At 41.7% G+C, this 14,451-nt stretch overlaps 1 protein-coding gene across 1 annotated transcript; it reads left to right on the top strand.

Moving 5' to 3' along the window:
• The first annotated feature begins 3,035 nt into the window (after positions 1 to 3,035).
• Positions 3,036 to 3,639, top strand: LOC102997695 (ferritin light chain). Its single transcript, XM_057538888.1, has one exon. It carries the CDS (start codon positions 3,117 to 3,119, stop codon positions 3,576 to 3,578), a length of 462 nt encoding a protein of 153 aa, XP_057394871.1. The 5' UTR covers positions 3,036 to 3,116; the 3' UTR covers positions 3,579 to 3,639.
• The last annotated feature ends 10,812 nt before the right edge of the window (positions 3,640 to 14,451 follow it).

Consider the following 14,451-nt stretch of genomic DNA (forward strand, 5'->3'; position numbering starts at 1 on the left):
GAACTGACAAATTGCCTCAATACTTCCCTCCTTTGTCGTAAATAACATTAGAAAACTATAGCTCTCTCCCTCCTGACAATAGACAGGCATGTCACTTTTTTTCTTTCAGCAGCCCTAGGAGGAGCAAGGGGATCTTCATTTATGAGCTATTCAGTTAGTGTTTGGTTGGGAACCTGTATTAGGTCTCAGGAGGAGAAAACAAAGACAACTAAAGACATAGTCTTTACCTCAAAGAAACCTAAAGTCTATTAGCCTAGGGATGGAAACACAGGAGAGCAATACTCTCAGGCAGTGCAGAATGAGGGCTGAGTGAGAGGTGAGAATAAGTCAGGGCCTTTTTGGTCAGGAGACCAAAGGAGTTTGGGGTTCCCCAGGGCATGTGCCAGGTAGGGGTGGCCCTGGGGGAGAAGTAGGACTTGCTAGGCAGTGAGAAGAGCATGAGCTGAGGAAGTGCTGAAGAGGAATTGTGAGCAATGTATTTGGGAATCAGTGACATGAACATCATGGCTGGAGCCAGGGCTTGCTCCAAGGAGGAAGCCAAATTTGGATGGGTTGAATGGGGCCAGACTGGGAAGGCTTTGGAACTTTAGGACATTTTACCCTTGAATTCTCACTCTCTACTTTATAAACGTGGAAAATAAAGGTCATGGTCACACATTAGGTAGCTAGACGAGGCACTGAACCTTAGTGTTTAGATGATAGCAATGATGAACATTTGTGATTTATGATGGACATTCACATACATCATGTCATTTGTTCATGACAATCTATTAAAAAACAATGCCCCACTGTGGACATTCCCTTCCTTGAAGCCTTAAAACAAATAAACAAACAAAACCCTTTGCTTGAGTTCATTGTTCTTTGAAGGTAGAGCTGAGTTGTAACATCTGGGCCCACAAATCAAAGCCAAATGAGTGAAGTGCTGGTTCCAATTAAGCGTGTCTGGGGTGTCCGGCCCCCATTTTCTCAGCATGCTCAGATGCCTTGGCTGCTGTGTTCAAAGCCAGCCTAGGCAAGGACACCTTCTCCCACTGAGCGCTTTCTCAGGATGAGCCTTTGAAACATGCTGGGACAGGCTGCATGACTCAAAGTTAGGGAACTGAGGTCTGGAGAAAACCATTTTCATCTTCAGTTGCCAAGGGCCATTGAAGAAGCCCCAGATGAAGGCACAGGCCAAATGTTTGTGGCCTAGCAGCACTGAGGAGGGCCTAAGCAAGGTGGTAGTAGGGGTGTTGGTGGGTGGTGAGTGTGTCCAGACTTAGAGCAGGACCATGGACAGAGATCAGCAGGCATCTTTAACCAGATCCCACAGTGAAATGCAGCTCTCCATCATGCGGCTGTGCATTCTGTGTTCTGTGGATAATGTATGGAACGTATGATGTGGGTTTTGAGCTTCCTTGGGTTGGGCACCATCAGACTGCCCTGCACAGTGTGATCTCCCTCAGGCACGGACTCACAGGCCTTATTTAGTGTGGGAGGTACTAGTAGTGCCAAATGTACACTGTTGGAAACTGCAATGTAGTCTTGTGGTTTGAACAGTAGCCTCAGAGTAAAGAGACCCAGTCAGACTGAGCTCAACTAGCCTTGGAAACATCTGGTTCAAGGCTTCTTGGACGTGGTTCCCTCTTCTCCTTTAAGGAAAGGACCTTAAAGGATTCCTCTTAATATAAAATCCAGTACCCCAGAGTGTACCTCATTCCCTGACTGCCACCAACCCAGGCAGAGGAAAGCAAGCTGAGCTGTGTTGTAGTAGAAAAGCACTGGACTTGAATCAAATGACCTCGGGTTCTGCCCCTTACTAGTGTAATCCTAGATGGTTTACAGAGTCTTCTCAAAGCCACAATCTCTTCATTTGTAAAAAGGGGCTAACAATTATAATCTCTACCTCACAGAGAGAAGTTCATGAGTTAAGGTGTATGAAAACACCTGGCAAAAGGCTTGGCATATACAAGCATAAAATAAATATGTCTGATTGTGCATGTATTCCAGAAGTTCCTGAAATCTCCCTTTCTGCAGGAAAGCTTTCCTAAGTCATTGATGAAGTCGTGAGTTTCCTTCTATCCACACTAGTAGTTCCTGTTGTATCTTCCTTTTACTCTGTTCATAACTGCTGCTCCTACTGCTGATGTTGATAATGGTGGTGACGATGGTGATGGTGATAGTGTAATGTGGTGAATAATGACTGTCTCAGATCATGGAACAAATAATACAGGTAAAAGGAGAGTGAGAAAAGATTACTTTAGGAAGGAAACAGAAGCTCTGGTTGAGTTTGAGGCCTGGTCTTCCCTGAACTAACCTCTCCAGCTCCATCCATATAGGCAATCATGTCAAATCCCCAAGGACATTGCACTGGGGATTATGCAGCAAAATATGTGGTCCTAATTAGATCCTGCCAAGAATGGAGGATGTGTTTCAAAAGAGCAAGCGCAGAACAAGGCAAGAAAAGAGATGTTCCCATCCATGTAACACAAATGCTCCCTGAGCACCCTCTTTGGCTGGGTATACAAACATACAAACCAATCCATTGGCATCTAGGAAATGTGGAGTCAACACACACACACAGAGCAGTCAACGAGTGTCCTCAGCTTTGTTAAATAACAGGGTATTCTCTCTCGTTACTTCAAACCGTCAGAATCTTCAGTGGCTTCCTAAAGTCTGAATAACAAAATGTCAAAATCCCTAGGCTAATAATCATGAAATAGTTCCAGTATCTTTCCAGCTCTACATAGCTGGCACTCCAACCACAGGACATCCTCTATTTAATATGTCCATGTCTTTCCTTATGCTGTTCCCTCAGCTTGGAATTCCCTTTGTGCTCTTCTGCACATCAAAATTCTCTTTGGCAGTGCGCTCGGTGGTCCCCCGGATCTGTCTCTTGCTTCAACAGTGTTTGGACGGAACAGACCCAGGGATGCCCTTTGCTCCAGCCTCTGACCATCCTCCAACCCTTTTTCCAGTCACAACCTTCGGAGTCAGCCACTCATCTATCCTTGGTCACCGGGACCAGCCAACACCATTTTTTGAGCTTAACTCCTTATTACCGATCAACCGTGAGCTCCCAGATTCATCAGAATTATTCCACCGAGGTGTAGGCCGCCGACAACCACCTAGTCAACATGCATCTGCGGGCCTCCTGCACCTACCTCTCTCTGGGCTTCTATTTCGACCGCGACGATGTGGCTCTGGAGGGCGTGGGCCACTTTTTCCGCGAATTGGCCAAAGAGAAGCGTGAGGGCGCCGAGCATCTCTTGAAAAGGCAAAACCAGCACAGCGGCAGCGCCCTCTTCCAGAACGTGCAGAAGCCATCTCAGGATGAGTGGGGTAAAACCCAGGACGCTATGGAAGCCGCCATTAACATGAAGAAGAACCTGAACCAGGTCCTTTTGGATCTGCATGCCCTGGGTTCTGCCTGTGCAGACCCCCATTTCTGCAATTTCCTGGAGAGCCACTTCCTAGATGAAGAGGTGAAACTCATCAAGAAGATGGGTGACCACCTGACCAACCTCTGCATGCTGGCTGGTCCCCAGGCTGGGCTGGGCGAGTATCTCTTCGAAAGGCTCACCGTCAAGTACGACTAGGAGCCTCCGGAGCCCAGTGGCCTTTGAGGAGCCCCTTTAGTGTCAGGGCTTCTGCCTGAAGCCCCTCTCTGCAGCCACTAGGCAGTTTTTAACCACCCTGGAGCCCTCTCCCAAGCCTTGGACCAAATGGAAACAATAAAGCTTTTTGCAGCAGCTGAAGAAAAAAAATCCTTCTCTTCCTTTAAGGTCCTTGAAGTGTCATGTCCTTTCTAATGCCTTTCTTTAATCCCCCTGTATTACTTTTCTAGGACTCCTGCAACACTTTACCACAAACTTGGTGGTTTAATAGAAACTCATTATTTCACAGTGGAGGCCAGAAATCCAAAATCAAGGTGTCGGCAGGGCCATGCTCCCTCCAAATCTCTAGAGGGGGATCTTCCCTTGCTTCTTCCAATTTCTGGTGCTCCTGGTGTTCCTTCACTTGTGGCAGCATAACCACAATCTCTGCCTCCATCTTCATATGACCTTCTTGCCTGTATCTCTGTATTGTTCATCTTCTTATATGGACAGCTGTCATTGGATTTAGGTCTGATCCAGTCAATACAGGATGGTCCCATCTTGAGATATGTCACTTAATTAAATCTACAAACACCCTTTATCCACATAAACATAAATTCACATCCACAGGTATCAGGGGGTTAGGACTTGGCTGTATCTTTTTTGTGGGGGTCACCATTCAACCCATTACATTCTCTAAGACCAAATTAATATCCCCTTCTTTTGACGTTACACAGCATATTCTCCCATCTATATTAGAGGTTTATGAATACAGTTCTGTCTCTCTTACCAGAGGGAAAATTCTTCAATGCCAGGGACTATGTCTTATTCATCTTTGTGTAATTCATTACTTATCCCAGTGACTGACATATAGTAGGTATTCAGTTGGTTATTGTTGACATTTTAAAATGGTTGATTTACTTTCTACTTCTGGCATAGAGGGAAGCAGCTGTGGAAGGCAGGCTTGGGGCAACAACGTGCTACCTAACTATCAGAGTTATGATTTAGAATAAGTGCCCGCCTCTGGGAAAGTATTAGCTCCCCTTTCACCAGGAGGCAGTTGTTACTCCTTGTAGTATTATAATCCAAACAGCAAGGATTTCTTGAGAATTACCAGTTCAAGCTATACTTTCTCCCTTAGCATGTCTTTTGGCATTTACTGATTTATTCAAGTATCTGTCTATCTACTTATCTATCTATCATTCATTCATTCAATTAACTGACCCCCTATGTGCCAAATGCTAGGCTAGGCCTGGTATGGAGATACATAAATCCACAAGATATAGATATTGCCCTTTATGAGCTTTGTGTCTATCCAGAAAGGAAACATATACATACGACATTTACGGGGTCGGATATAACCATCTGCATGTAGGTGTGACTGAAGGACTACTGCCAAAGATAAGTTAAAGAGTCCATTACCTCAGTAGAACTTAGAAGCATGGACTCATCTAAGAAAGCTTACCATTTTTTCCAGAAACATTCATTCTCTTTGGGCTTCCTGTGAAACAATATTAATTACCCAGGGCACATATATCCTGCCCATTTCATGGATCAGAATAAAACATGCCTGATTACCAAATTCTATCTAACTACCAACCCTTTAAAAAACAAGAGTAACCCAACTGTTTATTCTACAACAAATCCCTGGAGGTTAAGGCAGACCACCAGGAAGTTTGTTTGCATGGTGTCCCCTGGACACACACCACCACCACCACCCTGGGAGACACTGTGAATAGGACTTTGGAACTTACAATCCTGGGTTCCAGATGCTGCAATTAAGATGCTTGAATAAAGCAGTAGAGTTAAAGGCTGCCTGAAACTCCTGGAATGAAGTAGCAGAGAGTAGAGTAAGGAGGGGAAAGTGGAAGGATATATGTTCCCCTTTGGGGCCCAGGGGCAAAAAGCTAAGAAGGTAAGAATAGGATGGAGGTTGGGTACAGGGAAATAGTACTGCTCACATATCCCCTCACATAAACTAATAAAAAGTAGCCATGGGGGTGAGGGGATGGAGTGGGGAGTCCCAACAAACTAACTGGAGGAGGGCTTGGAGTCAGGTGGCTGAACACTGTGACTGAAAACTAAACTCTTTTTTTTTAACATCTTTATTGGAGTATAATTGCTTTACAATGTTGTGTTAGTTTCTGCTTTATAACAAAGTGAATCAGTTATACATATACATATATCCCCATATCTCCTCCTTCTTGCGTCTCCCTCCCACCCTCCCTATCCCATTGCAGCACTATTTACAATAGCCAGGACATGGAAGCAACCTGTGTCCATCGACAGATGAATGGATAAAGAAGATGTGGCACATATATACAATGGAATATTACTCAGCCATAAAAAGAAACAAAATTATCTGTAGTGAGGTGGATAGACCTAGAGTCTGTCATACAGAGTGAAGTAAGTCAGAAAGAGAAAACTAAACTCTTGAGCTTTCCTGTGGTGCTGCAGTTTTGGTCCATGAGATTTATAATAATACCAATGCACACTTGTATGGTGCTTTACAATTTATAAATTTATTTCACATCTACTATCACATAGCCTTTAAAAGTTGAAAAGAATGGCTAAATTCACACCTCCTCATGATGCCAGAATTCCATGTTAACCATTTCATTTGCTTCTCATACAATCTTAGTGGAGAAAATGACCATTAGCATTATACTTACCATTTAACAGAAGAGGAACCAAGCCAAGAGGGGCAAGTGACTTGGCCCAGTCACATAGTTGGTAAGTGATGCAGTTGAACATTTACCAGAAATACTGAACTACTTGCTATTCCCAGAAGCTGTGTGTTCTTTCATGCCTCTATGCCTTTGCAAGAGTACTTTGTTCTGCCTGGTACGGCCTTCCCTCCTTCTTTGGTGATCTGCTGCTCACCTGTCAAGGCCTAGTTGAATGCCACCTCCTTACCAAAGGCCTCCCCGACTCTTCCTACCTTCCGTAAAAGAATGAGTGGCTATCTCCTCTGAGCTCTTACAGTACCTAATATAGTATAAATCTCTATTAAAGTACTTATCTTGGTGTATTACAAATATTTGGGCATGTGTCCACTCTCACACTGAACTGAGAATTCCTATCTCCTTGAGTGCAGGAACCTTGCTTCCTTCTCTTTGTCTCTCCATTCTTCAGACAGTGCTAGGCACTTACATTTGAAGAATAAAACATCTAAATAAGTGAATGAGCTGAAGATTTTATGTATACTTTTATACCAGCCATGGCCCCACAGGTGAGTGCTCCTAATGGATATCTCCAAAGAAGTTGGTTCCCTCTTGAGCCTAGCTCAGTGAGTCAACATGTTTATCAAAAACCGGATGAGGTTGGGCTAATCGCCAGGCTCCTCATTTAATATGAGGCCACCCTGACTGGGACCACTGTCTCTACAAGAGGTTCAGTTCCAGGATTGGTGCGACCCTGAAGATAACCCATCCCACAGAAGATGCCCCCATGTTTCCCTGCCTGAACTTCGGTGGCCATAGAGAGGGAGAGGAGGTTAGAATAGGAAACAGGAAGAGAAAAAAGGACAGTAGGGAAGGAAAGAGAAGGGAGACAAGGAGGGAAAGATGCTGGAGGGGAGAGGAAGAACTAGGAAAGAGGGGGATACCAGAAAGAAGCAGATGTGCCACCTTAAATCAGATGGTGGATGTTGTAGGCTAATTGGTACCATCCTCATGTAAAACAATATCAATTGAGTTCTAGTCATGCACTCTGACTTTAACAATGAACACCTGTGCCCTTTACACTTTGCAAGGATAGTAGCAAGGTACAGTTGACATAGGCTCTGGTGTGAAGCAGATATGTATTCAAACCCTGAACTGTGTGACTTTGGGCAAAGAACAACTCTCTGAGGCCCATTTTCCTCATCTTTCAGATAAGGATAATATCTACCTTGTAGGGTTATCTACCTTACGAAGATTAGTGGGACTATACAAAAAGTGCTTGGTAAATAGACAGTCAGCAAATGATAGCTACTGTTATTATGTGCTTTCAGGAAGCTGCATAGTGAAAAAATGCAGACTTTGGAGACAGACCAAGGTTTGAATCCTATTTCTGCCATTTACTAGCTACATTTCATATCCTCCTTCTGAGAAATTAACTCCGTCACCCTTTGAATTGCTACCTAGGCAGTGTAGTATAAGAGGTAGGAGCATGGTCTCTGGAGTTTTAATCCTGGTTTATTGTGTGACCTTGAGTAAATTACCTAACAATTCAGAGCCCTAGTTTCCCCATTTGTAAAGTGGGAGGAATAATAATAGTACTAATTTCCTAGGGTTGTTGTGAGGATTAAATGAGTTAATTTATGTCAAATGCTTAAAATTGTTTCTGGTAGATACTAAAATCTCAAAAAAAGTACCTATTGTTATCCTAAAATACTTTCCACACTCACCATCTCATTTATTTCTCACAATATCCTGTGAAAGGTGTATTCCATTCTCATTTTACAGGTAAGGAAACTGAGGCTCAGGCTTGTTCAGCCTCATATAGGTAGTAAATGACAAAGCCCAGACTAAAAGGTGTTTGCTCAGTAGCTTTAATGTCTCCCTCTTCTCCTCCACTTTAAACCCTAATACCTACACTATTTCTCAGTGCTTTTCTTTGAATGCCATGCAGTGTGTCAGGTGTGCCAGGAACTCATTCTGGAAATGCGATATAGACTCATTCTCTACAGACATGCTGATGGGATTTGACTTGACTACTTGTTAGAGAAGACATGACTTCTGAACATTCAGCTACATATCACCTTCTATGAAAGCTAGATCCACCGCTTCCCTGCTTTGCAGAAGTCATTGAATATTGCCTTCCCCCGGAAATCAGAATTCTCTTCCTTTGCACATTTGGTCATCCTGCCAACATGCTTTCACTTTTGTCTGACCTAATCAGCTAGAATTTAAAGCTCTAAAATATTAATTTCCACAAACATGCTTGTAACCCAGCAAAGTTGGCTAAAAACACATTTCTGTAAAGAAAATTCTAATTCTCTCTTGACTTCCATTATAAAGTTGAAGGTGTGTTCCCATGGAAACGGTCCCCACAAAACACTGAATCAAAGCTTTTGGTGAAGAAGGGTCAACTATGCTGTGTTGACAAGGACTGGGCAAGACTGGGCAGTGTATGAAATGATGTACATGAAAACAAAGTGCTATATAAATAGAAGATAGTACTAGTAGTGAGAGCAGTACAAGCATCCACTCTTGGCCTCACAGCCATTCTTACCTACTTTCAGCTTCTGGAAAGTAGTAGGGGCATCCCTACCTTAGATCTTTGCAAGCTGCACTCTACCCCCCTTCCCAATACCTATCATGAGCACTCCCTATCATGCTTTGCTGTTTTTTGAACTCCATAGCACTTACCATCTAACATACCAATTGTTTTACATTTTTATGTCATTTATTTTTGGCCCCTCTCTCTTTAGAATGTAAGCAACATAACATGGATTTTCTTTGTTTTTTCACTATTGTATCCCAGCACATGGAACATCTTGCCTGATACATGGTAGGTGTTCAATAACTATTTTGTGTGCGTGATGGTTACCTTTACTTATTTATTTTTTATTGACATATAGTTGATTTACAATGTTGTGTTAGTTTCTGCTGTACAACAAAGTGATTCAGTTATACATATGTATACATTCTGTTTTATATTCTCTTCCATTATGGTTTATCACGTAATATTGAATATAGTTCCCTGTACTATACAGTAGGACCTTGTTGTTTATCCACTCTCTATATAATAGTTTGCATCTTCTAACCCCAAACTCCCAATCTATCCCTCTCCCAACCCCTCCCCCTTGGCAACCACAAGTCTGTTCTCTATGTCTGTGAGTCTGCGATAACTATTTGTTGAACAAAGGAAGGGATGAGTGAATGAACGAATGATGACTATTGCTCCCTCTGTCTGAAAATCTCATCTCTCTGCCTCAACCCCCTTCACCTAATTAACTCTCCCACAGCCTCTAGAATGCAGCAGAAGTATCACTTTCTCAAGAAAGATTTCCTGCTGCCTTAATGTTGGTTGGCTCCTCCTATCAAATCTTGTTACCACAGCCTATACTTTTCCTATGGAGCACAATTGCAATTAAATAACAAATTATATAATATCTTATTTGTCGTCTGTCCCCCTCAAGACAGAAGCTCCATGAGGGCAAGGATTGCACTGTGTTCACCTCTGTATCCTCAGTGTCTAGAATAGGGCCTGACACATAACAGGTGCTTAGTAAATAAGGTATGAATGATTGAATGAAAATTGTGTCAGTTATGGAATAGAGCAGGGGGTCTCAGCTTAAGCACATACTGTTTAGCATAGGATTCAGACATGTCTAGAGGAGTGGTGGGGTAGTCTCTTTAGTGATCTATTTAGATGAGGGATTGAGACTTCTTCTGGGAAAGAATTCATCCTATGGAAAAAAAGAATGGAGGCTGACAGGGTTGGATGGATAGCATGAGAAAGAAAGGTAAGACTGAATAGAGCACCAGTTGCAGTGTCTACCACTTAGTTTGTTCTTTGGCCCAGGTCTTGGGACACTCAAGCTTGAGTTTTAAAAAGTGTGTGACAGGAGGAAGAACACTGACAGCTCTTTTGCCAAAAATAAGGCAGATTTAAAAAACACGAGGCAGCCCTGCTTTGGGAGCTTTCTTATTAAATGAAGCTTAAAAATGGAGGCATATCCTGGCTAAAAGAAGACCCATGGTGCAGAAAATAAGGTCCTTAACATCAGCTCCCGGTGGTAGCACCATCTTTGGCAGACGTTGACAGTGGTGGCACTTAACCTGCAGTTAAGTGCCACAGGGAAGAAGAAAATGGTGGAAGACAAGTTTCAGCTGAGAGGACTGTGATTGGGAGCACATTTCCTGGCAACACTTAAACATAATTAGGTTACAATATTCTAACCCCTGTCCAGTAATTTACTTTGCAGAATTTATTTTGCCAACTCTGGGATATTCTCTCTCCTTTGGTAATCAGCAGGGACCACCTAGCCTCAGCTGCCCCAGTCATGCCAGCAATTTTCAGCAACATTCACATCTCTCTCTCTCCATGCTTTCAACTTGTTATGTTTTTTTATTAAAAATAACAGCTTTATTGAGATATAATTCACATACCAAACAATTCACCATTTTAAATTGTACAGTTCAGTGGTTTTAGTATATTCATAGAGTTGTACAATTAGTTTTAGAACACGATTGTTGCCCCCAAAAGAAACAAGAAATTCTGTGCCCATTAGCAGTAATTTCCCATTTCCCCCAATCTCCCCCTGAGCCTAGGCAATCACTCATCTATTTTCTGTCTCTATAGATTTACCTATTCTATAGGGACCTGTAGAGCAATTTGGGGAGTATTGCCATCTTAGCAATATTAAATTTCTCAATCCATGAACATGGAATGTCTTTTCAATTATGTATGTTTAATTTATTAAAACAATATTTTGTAGTTTTAGAATATAAGTTTCGTACTTTTTTGTTAAGTTTATTCCTAAGTATTTTATTGTTTTTGATGCTTTTATAAATGGAATTGTTTTCCTAATTTCATTTTTGGATTGTTCATTGCTACTGTATGGAAGTACTAATGATTTCTGTGCATTGATTCTATATCCCAGTGATCCCCAACATTTTTGGCACCAGGGACCGGTTTCGCGGAGGACAATTTTTCCACAGATGGGGGTGGGGGAAGGGGATGGTTCAGGTGGTAATGCAAGTGATGGGGAGTGATGGGGAGCGGCAGATGAAGCTTCACTTGCTCGCCCACTGCTCACCTCCTGCTGTGCCACCCGGTTCCTAAGAGGCCAAGGACTGGTCCATGGGGGTCCATGGCCCCTGCTATATCCTATAACTTTGCTTAATTTATTAGCTCTAATAGTTCTTTGTGGACTTTTGAAGTTTTCTGAGGTACAAGATCATGTCATTTATGAAAAGGAATAGTGTTACTTCTTTTGCAATTTGGATGCTTTTTATTTCTTTTTCTTGTCTAATTGCTGTGGCTAGAACTTCCATTACAATATTGAATAGAAGTGGTGAGAGGGGGCAACCTTTTCTTGTTCCTGATCTTAGGGGAAAAGCTTTCAGTCTTTCACCATTGAGTATGATGTTAGCTGTGGGTTTTTCATATATGGCTTTTACCATGTTGAAGAAGTTCCCTCCTATTTTTAGTTTATTGAGTTTTTTTTTAATGAAAGGGTATTAGATTTTGTCAAATGCTTTTTCTGCATCAAATGAGATGAAATTTAAAAATGCAAGAAAAGAAAAAAGAAATATGAGATAATAAACATTATTTTTTAAAAAAAGAAAGGAATAAATTAGACACTACCTGGGGCTTCCCTGGTGGCGCAGTGGTTGAAAATCTGCCTGCCAATGCAGGGGACACGGGTTCGAGCCCTGGTCTGGGAGGATCCCACATGCCGCGGAGCAACTGAGCCCGTGAGCCACAAGTACTGAGCCTGCGCGTCTGGAGCCTGTGCTCCACAACAAGAGAGGCCGTGATAGTGAGAGGCCCGCGCACCGTGATGAAGAGTGGCCCCCGCTTGCCGCAACTGGAGAAAGCCCTCGCACAGAAATGAAGACCCAACACAGCCATAAATAAATAAATTTTAAAAAAATAGACACTACCTGGTATAAGAGCAAGCACAACAACCTAAGTCCCTGTTTCAGAAGGCACATTCTTAAAGGCCTTTGGTTTGAGGGCTTCCATTACTCACACAGAAAGAAAAAATAAAGTACATATGTGAGGAAAAATATAATCAGTGTGGTAAAAATTAACTGCCTTAATGACCTTCGTGTTTTAGCCATTGTAAGCAGAACTCTGTTCTCCCAAAATGGAGGCAAAATCTATATGACACAAACATTTCTAGGTCCAAACCAACAGCCCACTTCTTGTGGTAAGATTGTAAAGCAAGAGCTGATGAAGCTGAAGTCTCTCTCTGTGAGAATTTTATCTTGGCATGACCTTAAGTTAGAAAGACAATCGTCTCTTCTTTTCAAAGCTTACCCACTTTCTCCCTACATCTCAGTTAAACTTAAGAGAACAGGGAGATGACTTCAAAGTTTGAGGGAATCCCAGAAAAGCCTCTACATATTTCTTACTAGGCCCTGAGCACTTGGAGGGCTGGGCTTACATCTTACTCATCCTGTTATCCCCAGCATCTAGCTCAGGGTCTGGCCTGGAAAGTAGGCACTTAACCAATAGGCATTGGGGAACCAATGTATTTGTATTCTGAGACTCATGTGGAATAGAAATTATATTTTCTAATTACATAGAGTAAAACATTTTAGAAAAGTTTTCTCAGCTAATCAATAGGTCTCAAAAGTTTACAAATACCTTCATACTAGAGCATGTGGCTCTGTCTCTCTCTCAGAGAATTTTCAATAGTTGGTCCTGGCTAGACCTGAAAGACAGAATCTGACACAAATGTCTAGCAAGCATCCTGTGATAACAGTATCTGGGATATATTTCTGAACTACATAAATATGCCAACATGCCCTCTCTACCTAGCTATCTTACAGGTACTTCAAAATGAACTTATTACCTTCCCTACTATTCCACCCTGTCCCCTAGAAATCTCAGAGTCATCCTTGTCTTCCTTTTCTCCCTCATCCAAATCTATTCTACCTCAGAAATCTCTGTTGAATATGCCCCCCTTCCTTTTGCTCCTACTGCCACTGCTCTAGGTCAACCCTTCATTCTGGGCTATTATAGAAACCTCATCAGTTTTGCTACTTTGCTCTTGTTGACCTTACTTAATTTTCCATATCACAACTGGCATGATCTTTTAAAAAATATAAAACTCATCCTATCATTCCCTTGTTTAAAAACCATTAATGGCATTTCAATGCTGACAGGAAAATCATCCTTACATCTTTAGCATACAAGGCTTTTCACAACTCTATCTTATCTATCCTTTCAGCCTCATCTCCTACCACTTAATTCCCACATGTGTACCCTCCAGTCATACCAACCTTCTTAAAATTTTCCTAACATGTCATGCTTATTCATACCCCATGCTTTTGCACATCTTATTCCATCTCCTTCCCATGCTCTCTGCGTGGTGAACTCCTATTTATCTATCAGTCCAATTCACAAGTCAGTCCTTTTGTGAAGACTTCCCTGACTTACCAAGGCAGAGGTAGCTAGTTTGTTCTCTATGTTGTGTACAATCCTCTGTTATAAGCACATTGCATTATAATTGCTTTTTTAACATCTCTGACTCCCCCACTAAATTCAGTGGTAGGAACTGGGTCTAGGTTGGAATCAAGTTTACATCCCCAGCCTCTAGCACAGCACTTGGTACAAAGCAGGCTCTCAGAAAATATTTGTCAACGATCAATCCTTCAACAATATAGTCATTATTGAGACTTTCAGCAAAGTTACACTGGCAAATGGATAGAAACCTTATAAATACCTGGATTCAGATGCTCGCAGTGATAGATCTAGGTTTTTAATACCAGAAAGCTTCTTATACAGATAAAAAGGGATTATTTTCTCCCATTAGACAAATTCATTTTTAAGAAGAATTTTGAAAAATATTTTAAAAGAATCCTAGTATTTCATGTGTACAAAAAAATAGGATGTTGAAGATGAAAACTGCATTCTCTACATAAAATACTTTCAGTTTTTTGGATGGAAAAGGCCTTGATTTTTGTTTAAAATTATGGTTAATTACACGCACACACACACACACAAGTCACTAAGTAAACAATTTGAGAGTTTATATTCACGTCTTGTTAAAATAATTATATGTGTTTTAGCAAAGGAAAAAAACCAAAATAAGTTGGTTGTTGTTGTTAAAATAAAACACCTTAATTCTCGTTTTTAATACAGCCTGGCAAAAAATAACTCACCAATATTCGTGATTAACCTGTTGAATAGTAAATGACTTGTCTCCTAG

Source organism: Balaenoptera acutorostrata, chromosome X (genome assembly GCF_949987535.1).
Source record: "Balaenoptera acutorostrata chromosome X, mBalAcu1.1, whole genome shotgun sequence".
Classification (NCBI taxonomy): Eukaryota; Metazoa; Chordata; class Mammalia; order Artiodactyla; family Balaenopteridae; genus Balaenoptera; species Balaenoptera acutorostrata.